The sequence below is a fragment of the Podarcis raffonei genome, chromosome 6 (genome assembly GCF_027172205.1).
Source record: "Podarcis raffonei isolate rPodRaf1 chromosome 6, rPodRaf1.pri, whole genome shotgun sequence".
NCBI classification, from domain to species: Eukaryota; Metazoa; Chordata; class Lepidosauria; order Squamata; family Lacertidae; genus Podarcis; species Podarcis raffonei.
The window spans coordinates 20546329-20560969 of NC_070607.1; the positions used below are offsets into that span (position 1 = coordinate 20546329).

The following is a 14641-nucleotide window of genomic DNA, read 5'->3' on the forward strand; positions in this document are numbered from 1 at the left end:
TGTGGGTAAAATCAGTATGATTTCAAGGGGCAGGGGGTTAATTCCATTTTGCGGGCTGCTTTCCAGGGGCCACATTTTGTTGGCGGCAGCCAGAGGCCTAAAATAGATGTAGGAACAGTGTGGCTCTTCCCTTTCTTTTTTTTAAAAAGATATTTATTGAGTTTTTCCACCTTTATACATTAAAAAATCAAAAAAGAAAAAAGAAAAAGAAAAAAAGTTAAAAACACATAAAGTTTACAATCCTTATTTTCAATAACATATTTCCCTGACTTCCCCACACCTCCTCTTCTTATATTCCAATTCAAATTGTTAATTCAACAAGTTCTTGTCTCCAATTTTTGACCTTTTTATATTTAAAATTGGTTTTTCTAAAATGAATTAACTTATAAATATCAGTATTTATACATCAGTGCTCATTCTTAAAACTTTTTTCTAAAGTCGACCCAAATTCCCTTCCACGAATTCCCCAATTTTCATACTAATAACAAAACAAAATAAAAAAACCAGATTATAATTCTGCACCCTTTGGATTCCCAAACCCCACCCCACCCTTTCCCGGTTTCAATCCCCAACAAATGTCCATCAGTCTTAGTCTATTCAGCCTGGAGACCTCACGTCCGAGGCTCTTGATTCTCTCTCAATTCCTCTCTGCAGGTTTTTTTGGTAGTCCTTAATATTAAACACCAGATCTCGGTGAAGCTCTGTCCCAATAGGGTCCATATTTCTTCCAGCCAGACCTCCATACTTAAAAGTGGAGCCCGAATCTTGTTTCTTACTCCTTTTAAGTCCAAATGTCCCAAAAGCTCCAACTTCCACCTTAATCAAATTTGTAATCCATAGGTCTTCAGATCTCCACATAAGGAGATCTCTCCATTCTTCAATCTTCAATTCAAAACAGATTTTCATCATCCAGTACTTATTTTCCTTTGTAGCCATCATGTCAGGCCTCTGGCTCTCCTTTGTCATCTGCAACATTACATCTCCTCCTTCCTTTTCCTCAGAAACAACATATATCTCTTTCTCCACACTCTCAAATCTTTCAAGTTTCTCTTCTTGTCCAGCTGCATGAACTTCATGAGTCAAGTCCTTATCAAATTCAATGAATTTGTTTACTGTTAAGTCCAGAGTTGCAACATTTGTAGCCAAAACATCAATTTGGCCTTGTAACTTTCCCAAGAGAAGAAACACTCTGTCCAATTTAGCTTGAATTTTTCCTCCTTCAGCCATTCTTGTAATGTCCCAAAATCCCCTCTAGAGGGATTTTGGTTACTTTATCTTCCTTCCAGTTCAAATCCAAACATCAAGTTAGTTTGTATCAGTTCTTCCTTGTTTTCAACAAAATATAACCAAATTGTAGCAAATATATCCAGCAGAGACAGCAGAAACAAAGTTCTCTTTTTCCTTCTTGACAGCTAATTTGACAGCTGTCAAACTCTTCTATATCTCCTCAACAGGCTCTCTCGCGGATCACTCCCGGGTCCGGGGGGGGGGGTGGCACTTCAGCTCTCAAAATTAGCTCTTATCCTCCAGTAAAATTACTTATACTGCCAAATCGTGAAATTAATGTCTTTTACCCAATAAAGAAGAAGAAATTCTCTCGACCTTAGTTAGCTAGTCCTTGCTTTAGATTATTTATAAGACGGGGAGACGGACTTCCTGTTTGCGCCTTCCCCGATCGTGCCTAATTCAAAAAAAATTTTTTCTTTACAAATCCAATTTCCGTATTACTCACGGGTTGTTGCTTTTAGAGTCCAATTGTTCACAAGAAGAAGTCAGTGCTCTCCGACCATGGCATGCGGCTTCACTCCGCAGGAGAAGCAGTCGACTCTCAGCACCGCGCCGCTCACCCCATCCCCCGTTCCAAAGCCTTTAAAAAGGCTCCTTCGTGGGTCGGGGGGGCGCAAATGGTGCCCGCCGAGTCACCAGGTTCACAGGCTTCAGCGCCTGTGATTTCTGAGGGTCCCCGCGTCGCCGCAGCGGCAAGACCCGGATCCTGCGGAGCCGATTCCCTCCGGAGCTCGGAGGGAATCCGCCATTGTGGCTCTTCCCTTTCTAGGCATTCAACAGCCAGAGCTTTCTACACCTTCAACCCCCACCTCTCCATCAGTCCAAGTAAGTAAGCAAGCATTCAGGGTACTCACGGAGGTTGTGGAACAAGCCTGGTGAGAGGACTAGCCTGGGGAGAACACCAGAGGCTAGATTGTGAGACCTGAAAGGACCCATTCAATCTTGAGGCCCCCATAGCTGCTCTTGATGCCTGGGCAACCAGAGCCCATCCAGGCCAATACAGTTGGCATGCTTGGCAGAACAGCACTATGTTCCCTTTATCATCCACTGCAATGCAAAACAGTATCTGTGTGAAAATTGCCTTGGGGCGTAGAGCAGGCATAGGCAAACTCGGCCCTCCAGGTGTTTTGGGACTACAACTCCCATAATCCCTAGCTAACAGGACCAGTGGTCAGGGATGATGGGAGTTGTAGTCCCAAAATATATGGAGGGCCGAGTTTGCCTATGCCTGGCATAGAGGGTGATACCAGCTGCCAAAAAGTCATATTGTTACTCTGGCTTTTGACAGTAGACATGCATATTTTTAGGTCCCACCTCTTTTTAAATATTATGTTTTAATGGTGTAACCTGCCCCAAGACCTTTGGTTGAAGGGCAGGCAATTATTAATAAGAATAATCATGGTCATAATATCACAAGGGTTAACATTTCTTCTTTTTTGTTAAGGCAATGAAACAAATAATTGTTAAAAGAATCCTGAAGAAGGCATTATAACTTCTGCTATAAAAGTATACATGGATCCAGAGATCCTTTCGATTCTTGCTTTCCCAAACTGCTTTCGTAAATAATAATGTTAATAAAAATTATTGCCCAGCCTTCATCAGCAAGTCCCAGGGTTCTGACAATTTAAAATCCAGAATTAAAAACAGCTAAAACCAATTTCAGTAACGGGAGTAGAGTGGTTCCTAAAAACACACATCTCAAGTATCAAAGGCGTACTGTCTTCAGCATTTGCCAAAAGCTGTAAGGTGAAGATTCCAGACAACCTGGGGGGGGGGGGGGGGATTATGACATAATTCAACACATTGAAGCACTTTTTTTCAAGCCCCACTGATTTCACAGTTGCACTTGTGTTTACCTTCTGCACGTGCTTAAGTATGTTGGATCATGCATTTTACCCAGGTTACTCAGCACATTTCCTAGACTAGGAAATAAAATAGCTTTAAAATAAAACTATAACGATAAACTAAATAAATGACCACTAGTGCTTTGATAGTTCTGCAAAATATGCTGCTTGGTGCATGGTGTCTCACCCTGATATTCTGCCTAGGTCGGACCATACCTGGAATGCTGTGCCCAATTCTCGGCACTACAATTTAAGAAGGATGTAGACAAGCTGGAATGTGTGCGGAGGAGGCAACCAAGATGAATCAATAGCTTCAAGCTACAAGAAATGAGATTCTGACTAAACATGTGGAAAAACTTTCTAACAATAAGAGCTGTTTGACAGTGGAACAGTCTCCCTCGGGAGGTTGTGGACTCTCCTTCCTTGGAGGTTTTTAAGCAGAGGTAGGATGGCCATCTGTCTTGGATGCTTTAGCTGAGATTTCTGCACTGCAGAGGGTTGGGCTAGATGACCCTTGGGATCTCTTCCAACTCTATGATTCTGTGATAAACAGAAAGGCCTGTGTTGGCTGCTTTATTATCCCCCCCCCCCCAAGTGCAGGGCTTTGTTTGAAAGTGAGATAATTCTGCATACAGGTTCATTTGTCCAGTGGATATGTCAGGAGGTGGCTTATCAATTTGTTCTTCTCTTTGGTCCTCAACAAATGATAAAAAATATAAAGGGTGCAAAGTTATCTTTATTTAAAAGTGCAGTATTAATAGCACATCTGGTCTGTTAATCAGGCGAGGTTAACTATTAAGAGAGACACCTTTTAATCTGTTTGAAAGATAAAATGGTTGACTATTGAGCCATTAAAAACTGAAACCAAATACGCTAAGTGTGCTTTTAGGCAACAGGGTGATTTCATCCTATTGTCAAGAGGCTTGTTACTTTAAAGGAATTACTTTTGTGCATGGTAACTAAAGATGTGTCCCTCTTTCCGATGGAAGAAAGATTGACGAATGGTGACAAATGGTTGGTTTCATGCTCCCGGAGGCAGTCTTAGGAGAGGTGCAATGTCATTTCACAGTGTCTCCTGAATGTTGGATGTTGCAGAGAACAGCTAAATTCAACATCATACCCTGTAATTTCCCATTTAATTTACCATACAAACTTAAACATAAAATTAGCATCATGTGCAGAATTAAAGACTGCAGTTAAAAGGAATTCCGCCATAAGATATTGTGGAAACAGTACGCATATATGCCCACAAAAGTTACAAGCCCATAATTTTTGCTTATTGTCATCCCTCTGCTCCTCCCCATCACAACATAGCTATTTCCATGATATTGATGGGCTGAAAGGAGGCTGCAGGGAGAGGAGATGGAAACAACAACAGAGAAGAGCCAGAACTCTTTCAGTTTACTAGAACATCCCTGCCTGATTTTCTTTCTCCTCCTCCTCCTCCTCCTCCTCCTCCTCCTTCTTCTTCATGGCTACAGCCTAGCAAGATTGGGTACATTTAAAAGTGAACCTACCTATTTCACACTTTCTAAAACAATACACATGGGGAAGCACAACCATCCTTAGAAATTCACCCTTCTCCGAATTTTGCAATGCAGCTCTCTTCGGCACAAGTAATGTGCACGGAAATACATATACTAGGGTAGATAGCACATAATAAGAATATGTTAGTGAACATAACACGCAAAAAATGCCAAAATATTATGGTTTGCTTTCGCAAAAATGTGTATATTAGGGGAAAGTGCATACAAAATGTGTATCTTAGGAGAAATTTGCACTGTCGTGCTGATGAATTTTCATGAGGACTTAAAAAAAAAAAAGGATCGTAAACTGATGTGGAAGTGTGGATAACTGAACTTAAGAATGGAAAAAATGAGAAACCAAAATGGATAAGATTCACACATCCCTACTGTTGAGTAACAAATTTGCAAGCCTAATGGTGGTATTCAGTCAAGTTTTACTCAGAGTAAGACCCACTGATATTACTCAGCATGACTACATCAAGGACATTGATTTCAGTAGGTCTACCCTTACTTAAACTTAATTGAATATCACCCCTAGCATGTCACAGCAAGAATATATGATACAGCTTTTAAGGGTGTACAGAGGAACAGAGCCGTCTTTCCCGTAGAGCTTAGTGGTGTGTCGCACCAGGGCGCCGGCCTCTCAGGGGCGCCCCAGCAAATGGGGGAGCTGCACGGCTTTGCTGGCAGCCTCCCCTTTCCCTGCACGCCCGTCAGCTGCGCCCTGCCAACCATAAGGCTGGCGGGTGTTAAGCTTCCTCCCAAGCCTCCTCGGGAGGAGAGCGATCCCCGCAACTTCACTCCCAAGCCTCTGGGAGGATCGCGCTCCTCCCAAGGAGGCTTGGGAGGGAAGCTGTGCTCTCCTACTGTGGAGGCTTGGGAGGGGCGCAACTTCACTCCCAAGCCTCTGCGGGCATCGCTGTCCCGCAGCGGCATGGGGGAGAGTTGCGCCCCCCCCCGGATGGCTGGCAGTGCGCAGCTACGGCCACCCCAACACTATCTGTGGTAATTTGGGGGTGCTGGGCAGATATTTGCACCCCGGTGCTGCATTTGCTAAAGACGGCCCTACAGAGGAAAGACTTCAGTCACGGAGATTCTCTCTTCTTTACAGTTGGTTTACCTCATCTCTTAAATTGCATGGGAAATATTCTAAGGGCTCTCAGTTACCACATATAATGCTTTAGGGAAGCTCCATAATGACAGATGAGCTTTTCCCTTAAAAAAAAAAGGACCTCTTGCCTGCCTGTCCCAGTCTTCTCCTGCAAAACTGTAAAATGAATGCATGTCCTACAACAGCCTTCCCCATCCAGTTTCCTTCCAGATGTTTTGGATTACAGCTCCTATCATCCTTGACCACTGACCATGCTGGCTGAGGCTGATGGGAACTGGAGATGAATAACAAAAGGGGGAAACTCATTTGGGAAATCTGTTCCATAAGAAGTTATATGATCCTTAGAGTATGTATGTATGTATGTATGTATGTATGTATCTGTATGTATGTGTGTATGTATGTATCTATCAAGAAATACAGGGTGAGTCTTGAGGCCCCGTGGAACATGTGTACTCTGTATCCATGGGGCCTCTTTTAAAGTATTCACTCTGTACAGTATAAGCACTGCAGTTTACAACAATATAAAAACCATACAGAATTTCTCAGAATTGCTGCAAATTGCAGGTGTTCCTCATGGGTTGATTGTGGACTGGGCTTCCTTCAAAGCAGGGTGTTGAAATACCGGTAGCTCAGAGTAAAACAGTTGTGCTTTAGAAGAGAGTTGTATAATTGTGGGGGTGTGGAGAGTTGTATTATTGTTTTAAAAGTGAATTTGGGAAGCATAAGGAATATTAATGGGTTTCTTCATTGCCTATTTTGTTGGGTTGCATTTTTGTGTCTATGGGTAATCGCAACAGATAGTTTCTTCCCTTCACTTGGGCTGTTGGCAGGAGTTCTAAGTATTCCTTGTGTGGGGAGTGATGTTGGTCAGCCACAGGAGTAATGGGACAATTTTTCCTATGTCACGTCCTTCCTGAATCAATGCCTCATGCGCTCACTTCCAGTTCAAAACAACAACAACAAAAAACTAACTAACTGGGGGTGAGGAAACTGAGAAGGTCTGACCCAGATGTACTGTTACAGTGTAGGAGGCAGGAAACAGAGCTGAAAGGTGCTTTGCCAATTCTTCATAATTTCTGTAGCTATTGGAAATATCCATTATTCGGAGCAGTAGCTTTGCTCAAAGCAAACCAGGTGTCTTTGATTCACCTCTGAAGGTGAAAATGCATATTTTCCACATTAACCGTTGTGTACTAGTTTATTACTTCTACATAACTTACTGTAAACTCATAATTGCATAATTCCCAGGGGTGTTATTACAGTACATTCTGCTTATGCAATATGCATTTGTGGTGGTTTTTAAACTGTAAGTACAGTGCATGTATTTACAGAATCTGTTTAACTAGGGTTCTAATTAACTGTTTTGGTGTGTCTGTGTCTGTACGCAATCACAAAGTGCTTGTTTTCATATGTTGTATAATTAATTCTACTGCGGCAACGCCTTGTAAAATGCCAGAAGCATTTTGGCTTGCTTACAGCTGCAAGACTTCTAGAGTTTAAAAAATGTTGTTCCTTAAAATCACCTTAAATAGGTTAACTGAATCCTGATTATTGTGCCAAGGATGTCAACAGGGTTCAAGGAGAGACAGCCAGCCTCAGGTGGCAAATTTTAACTTACTACTTAAGAGCAGCAAATAAAATAGTCAGGCTAGTTTTATTATATTTCTACTACCAAGGATGAGTTACATCAATATTCTGTTTCAGGCATTGGATTGCCTTTGTGCCATCTCTGTACTGCGCGTTTCATTATATATACTTCCTGTTGGTGGCTGTTTAAACTGGGACTAAAGGAACTAAACAGTAGTGCTTCAATTCAAAAGAATATCTAGAATCCAGAGAGCTATGAAACTAGTTTTATGAAGCCAATGAGTTTTTGTGACTTTCCTCCTCTCTTTTGAAACAGCAGCCCACCCTCCCATGAGAAACTGCTCTTGAAATTGAGGGAAATTCAAAGGCAGTTTTTCATATAACACTATGGATTGGGGAGAAGCTCAGTTTTCGTTTATTTGTTTGACAAAATTGAGATGCCATGTGTTTGCAAAAACAACAACCAATTATTCTCCTGTCCTTGTACAAGCCCCTTATGAAGGCTGTATACCCACTGATAAACTGTCAGCGTATTGTACTTGTAGATAATTTGGTGACAAACTTCAGAGTGTTCTCTTTTTATTTCTTTAGTTTCTCTGTTTGAAGAATATAAGAACATTCCTTTTGGCCTGCTGTGAGACATTTGGGATGAAGAAAAGTGAACTTTTTGAAGCATTTGACCTGTTTGATGTCCGTGATTTTGGAAAGGTATTTACAATTTTACTCTCATCCAATTCTATGTATATTTAAAATCAATGCATAATTCAATTAGCAGCTTATGCTGTTGGATATTCTGGATGAAAATACGTGTTAGTTTTTTACAGGGAAAATGTCACCATGTATGGACCACACGATGATTGTGCAATTGCAGGAAATTAGTAAATTAAAATTTCCCCATCTTTACATTTCCGTTGGTTGTGGTTTGATTTCTCCACATGGGGGCATGTTGATAAGGAAAATTAAGGGTGAATTTATACATGCTTACACTGAAGCAAGAAAAAAAAATTACTGATGTTTGGCATGCCTTTATGTTCCTTGTATCTTTACCTATGGGCAAAACAATACAGCTGCCCCAACTTGACATCTCCCTTCATCTGCATGAAACTGAATGAGGGCAAGTGCCTCACCTTGAAACACCCTGGTTCTCTTGTGCTCCTTCAAAAGAAGGAATCCATATACCCATAACATCACCAAAATTTTCTAAAGACTGTACCAAGTGCCCACTGCGAAGCAATAATAATGATTTGGGCATGTGTAGGGGTGGTGCCTCTGGTGGGGGACATTTCTGGGGTGGTTTGCCCAATTTGGTTGCAATCCTGCACTCAGCTCTCATCTGTGACTCCTAGAAGCCGTCAGCATGCAGCAGCGGCCACACCTTGAGAAATGACTTTGTCTCACCGGCTAAACCAGGTGAGGGAAGCCGGTGGGTCTCAAATCCTCAGTGAGTTAGGGACTTCCCCTGCATGCAAAGGCAGCCTCCAGCAGATTTAGCGGACGAGATCAGTAGTAGGTTCAACAGTCAAGAAGGTGGTTATTGCATGTGCTGCAGAGGAAAATGTGGGGCAGATGGGGCTCATTCACCTGGAAAGGTAGCCCATCTAGGAGAAGAAAAACTCTGATCCTCAATCTCCTCTCCCTTGTGGCTATACTCATATGTGAGAAAGGCTCCAGGAGTAAATCCCAAGGAAAAAGCCATACCTGCTGCCTTGCGGGACATCTTTGGGAGAAGAAAAGGCTAAGGAGTAAACCCTATACAAATCCAGAGCTGTGTCCCTAAGGCGGTTGAATGGCATCTTGTATGCCTCCTTCTGCTCTGCGTTGCTTTGGATCACATCGGTGAGGCTGTGATGGGGCTGTCATTGAGGCTGCCCAGGGCCTCCATGCAGGCTTGTGCCCCGGACAGGTCACTCCAGTGCTGCTAAGGCAGCAAAAACAACACGGGAGGCAGCAGTTATGTCTGCAGAGCAGATAACTATCTCTGCAGGAAGAGCAGGTGCTGTGATTCTCCAGCAGTTTGACTTTGCCCCTGAGGGGCGTACTCCATTGTCCCTTGAGACAGACGTATGCCAACAACAAGTGTTTGTTTGTAGGTTTGTGTTGCGTTCATTGTGGATACAGTAGCCACTGGTGCAGCATTTTCAACTGAATCCATCTTTTTAAACTTGTCTGTTGTCACCTGCAGCCTATTTATCATCTTTCAAAGAAGCTTCTTAGTAATTACATCTGTTTGCTTTGAACAAAGGCCATAGGATAAGAATGTAATACCAAATGAACCTTGAACAATAACATTTTCAATACACAAGATTAGACTCATGTTGTTAGATTAACAGCGACTGCTGATCTAATTTTACAGGCAGCCACTGCTAAATTTGTCACACCTTTATAAGCATCACAGCCTGGAAAACCACCACACTTTGCATATTTGTCATTTGCACAATACAGAACTGTGTTCTAGATAGACCTCATTTTTAAAGGGGCGGGGGGAGCCTGAACTCTCTAATTGACTTTAAAAATTAGCAGGAAAAACATTACATGCTACCCTATTTCCCCAGTTACGGCAACAGAAAGGTGGAGGAGTTGTATTGCTGTTGCCAATGAGATAATTTGGTACAAATGTGATTTGTTTTCTGGACAGTCACCAGAAAATGTCTCTTCACTTGCCATATATTGTGTTCATTTACTGTGCTGTAGTCTGCCTGGCACTGCTTTCTGATGTGTTGGTAAACAAATTGTAGTTGATTTTTCTCCCTTAATTTAAACTCACAGTGCAGCTGGCTGTGCTTGTTACAGAACAAATGAAACCTGCAACTTTTTATTTTTATTTTTGCAGTGTGTCCCTTCTCATAAAAAAGTACTCCCATTTGGGGTTTAAGCCAGCCATTCTCAGTCTGGTTTGTTTATTTCTGTGACACCTTACTTGCTTTAGAAACAGTGTTTAAAATTCTTTTCGAAACCTCCCTTGCCTGGGACTGATATCTGCAACTCCAGTGCATTCAGTAATATTTACTCTCTGGCTAGGCACATGCTGTTGGAGAATGGAAGGAAAGCAGTGTGTCCTAATGTATCTGTGAAGTATTGACTAAATGTTAAAGGAGGCATTTCCCCCAAACCTCGTGATTAAGGAAAAAATGGGGGGCAATGATTAACCAAGGACAAGGATTGGGATATGGGGTCTGAATCTGGTAAATAGGGGTGTTGGAAAGTAGCACATCCATGCAAAACACATCCATATTTTCCTGTCCTGCATGAAATGGACAATTTGCTTTTCTTTCTTCTGTCTGTTTCAATGAAAGCTGTTAGCAGCTTTTTTTGTAATGGGGGAACTCACATGTGGTAAATAGTAGCAGTAGCATTATATGATTCTGTGAAGTGCCATTCCCAGCTCACCCATAAATCCTAGTAGCAGATGGCAGGAGCAACTTGTATTGCCCTCTTTACATTCCATATTGAGACGTGTGTGTGTGTGTGTTTGTTTTAAAAGAAGCAGCTGGAAATTAATTTTTTTGTGCCTTATTTGTACCTAAGGATTTGAGTTTAATGACACAACCAATGCACTTTGCAACTATTTGTAAGAATTCTCTCTCTGTGTGTGTGGCCACATTTTACTCCTTGGTGAAAAAATGCAGGGCTTGATACGAGCTGTTGGTTGTATTTTGAGAAGGCACTGTGTTTGTGCAAAAGCAAATGTCGAATAAGTGGGGAAAAATTATTGGCAGCCTACAGAGATTTGTAAAATGATTATCTGGCTGTGTATGACTCCCTTGCCTTATTAAGATATGCATCTTTCTTCTCTCTGCAGTTAATTTTTATTTTAGCTATTTCCGTATCTTATAGCCGAAGTCTTGTGGCACCTTAAAGAATGACATATTTATTATGGAGTAAATTTTAGCGTACTAGAGACTACTTTATCCTTTTCACAGTTGTCTGTACTTGGACATGCTTGCTTGCATGGCACACCAAGCCAAACCTTGGATTACTATAGTGTGGCATAGAAGCAAAAAAGGACCAGACGAGAGCAAAATTGCTGTGAGCTCATCTCAGTGAGCATGCAGAGTCATGTGGCTTCATTAAGCCAAGGTTTGGCTTAGCATGTTGTACAAACAAAGCCACTGAGAGGGGCCAGGGCCAACAGGGATATGACATCAAGTGTAGGGCCCAGGCTATCCTGCTACTTCCCTTTATAGATCCTGCTCACATAAATAACAAAAGCAGCAGTGACGTCTTTCAAATATTTATTTCTAAGCTAATGATACTTTTAACACTCATACTTTGTTGAACAGGAAACCCATTCGTTTAGGAGCGAATATTATTTGAATCATTTCACAAATGCTTGGACTCTGTGGACTTTTGCACAATGTTAGTCATAGCTGCCTCTTGTCCTGGAGGATTTGTGATCGGTTATGTTGGCTTGTTGATCATGAAGGAAAGATTCCCTCCCCCCCCCCCCACTTCTCAAAATGCTGCCAAGGCAAAGTCTTTATTTGGGATTCTGTACCAGAGAGTCACTTTTCATTTGCTTAACTGTTTTCTTTCCTTTTGAGTTGGCATACGGACATAATTCAGGTTGTGCTGTATTAATCTGAAGTGTCATGAACCTGAAGGGAACATTTTGAGCTGCATAAAAAGGCACCCTCCCTTCTCTCCCCCCCCCCAGCTATTATTTTGATTGTTCCAAAGTACTGTTACAAATGTTGGCCAAGCTATGCCAGCCTTTTGCCAGGGAAATTTGCTTGGTAATGACCCAGGATGTCCAAGCAGTGTCTCTTTATGGTAACTTAATTGTTGGGGGATGGCTTGGAATGTGAAACCCACCAGAACTCATGGGAGGTTACTCAATCTTTCCCTCCAGCTGGAAGGAGAGGGCAAGCGGAGGAAACAGCAGAAGTGTTTTGGAATGGAGAAAAGGAGCAGGTTTTAGGGCTGTGAGAAAGAAGCAGCAGTTTTGAGACAGGTGCTTGAGAGCAAGAGCAAGGAAATGAAAGCTGGAAAGCACCATTTAGCAACAGAATTTCTTTGGAAAACTGATACAGGGCAGCAAATTTGCCTCTTGTAGGAATGCTTAATCTGTTTGCATTCACCTTTGCCTGTTATTAGATCAGTCACATCTTACAAAATTGCCATAAATCTCCATTGATCTCTCCTGCAAAATAAAGCCAAATTGAGAAAAGTGTTGCTCTTGGAACTTTTTATCAGGAAGATTTACGTAGGAAGCCTCGGCCCAGTATACCCGAAGGAGCGCCTCCACCCTCATCGTTCAGCCAGGACACTAAGGTCCAGCCCGTTAATTTCAGTGAGTCTAATCTGAGTAAGAGCAAGGCTTTTTTTCACTCGGATCTCAGTTCCGGCACCTCAGTTGGGTGCCATTGCCATTCTAAGGGAAAGAAGGAGGTGTTCATGGTGAGTTCCGGCACCTTTTTTTCTAGAAAAATAGCACTGAGTAGGACTAATATTGATCATGATGTTCTGAGTGGGGAAAAATACAGCATTGCAACAGTGGGAGATGGGAGAAAAACAGCGGCAGTAAACGAGATTAAAAAACATTCTGTCATAGTTTACAACTTCGATACTTGGTTGCAGGTCTGCCTTTCTCATTAGTTGAATCCCTGTATTGTCCCCCCCTCCCTCGTCATTATTAATTGCAAATAATTTTAGGATGGGCAGCTTCAGCGCAGAAATAACAGTCTAAAAGATTTGACCTACTCTCTTTTGAAATCCATTAAAGGCCTCAAGTTTATCAAAGGAGGAGAGTTATTTCATATACTTTTCATTGTTTCTGTTTGGCTTATTTAATTGGAAGTAAGCCAGTGGCCATTTTGCAGGACAGGGATAGCCTGGATGGCACTCTCCAGTTGTTGTAGAGTATAACTCCCAGCAGCCCTAGCCAGTATGGGTTATGGTCAGGGATGATGGGAACTGGAGTCCAGCATCCCTGGTCCAGCATCTGGGACTTGACTGTCCCTGTTGTAATAGTATAGCCAGATGAAAATGCATATTCATTGTGGCAGTTCTTAATGAATCTGGTGATTGAACAAAAGCCCAGGAAAGGCAATAAAGCCTTACATTTTATCGCAACACACTTGTTTAACAGATGCTCAGATTACTTTCCACGACATCACAAAAACAAAATTTATTTTTAAAAATGTTAAAAAGTAATTTGGTGACATAACTAATACACAAATGGCAATTGGAAACTTTTCAGTATGCTTCTTAGTTGTTGTTCACTTCTCAGACAATAGAGGCACAGCAAGCTCCAGCAAAAAGAAAAAGGAAAAAAAAGGAACATGTAAAGAAAGGTCATGAAGTATGCAATCATTTTAGCCACATGGTTGGTGCTGCAGAAATCCAGGCCAAGATGCAGCAGGACAGTGTGACCCAGCTGAGGTAGCAGATTGTAAACAGTGCTGGACTGACACTGGTCTCCAACAGATTCTATGAAGAACTGATCAGCACAGAGAGATGCATGTTTCTTCCCCTCCTGAAATCTTGAGAGTCTTTCTTGTTTTTTGATCTCTCTTACTGATTCAAAATTTCAGATACAAATCTGTTTTACAGATACAGTGGTACCTCGGGTTAAGAACTTAATTCGTTCTGGAGGTCTGTTCTTAACCTGAAACTGTTCTTAACCTGAAGCACCACTTTAGCTAATGGGGCCTCCTGCTGCTGCTGCGCCACCGGAGCACGATTTCTGTTCTCATCCTGAAGCAAAGTTCTTAACCCAAGGCAATATTTCTGGGTTAGCGGAGTCTGTAACCTGAAGCGTATGTAACCTGAAGCGTATGTAACTCGAGGTACCACTGTACAGACTTTAGCAGAGCTGAAAGCAGCAGGCACATCAACAAGCTTTGCTAGTCTTTAAAGAGCTATCAGTTTCCCTCAAGCAACTGCGTTTGCAGCACCAAAGTGAGCTCTCTGGAGCACAAGCTAGGGTAGTGTGTATAGAGGTCCTGGGTTGCCCATTAAACACAGCAACCAGCAACAAATTTGAGCTGTCCTCTCTGACCCTCCTCTGGCCAGGTTTTGTTTTTTTTTTAACTGCAAAATGGTTTCCTTCACCCAGTGAGGATGTGACATATTACTTCACATTGGAATTGTCATCAAACATCAAAGGCCATTAAGCAAATGCAATTAACTATCAAAATGATGAACACCTGAGGCTTTTTAGTGCCAATTGTGTATTTCATTACATCAAGCAAAAAAGATTCAAATCATGCTTTGTTTGACTGCAACATTTTTTTATAATGTAAATTTAGACCAGGTGTGCACTTAAGCTAAATTTGTTCACCAGA

At 41.9% G+C, this 14641-nt stretch overlaps 1 protein-coding gene across 6 annotated transcripts in view; it reads left to right on the top strand.

Moving 5' to 3' along the window:
- Nucleotides 1–14641, top strand: part of VAV3 (vav guanine nucleotide exchange factor 3) — a 159172-nt gene that overhangs the window by 38364 nt on the left and 106167 nt on the right. For all 6 annotated transcript variants that reach the window (XR_008330944.1, XR_008330945.1, XM_053391559.1 and 3 more), the window contains exon 2: nucleotides 7947–8063. Coding sequence is in view for 4 of the 6 variants with exons in the window: in XM_053391559.1 (XP_053247534.1) it covers nucleotides 7947–8063 (117 nt within the window). In the remaining 2 variants the exon portion in view is untranslated. The remainder of the gene's footprint in view (nucleotides 1–7946; nucleotides 8064–14641) is intronic.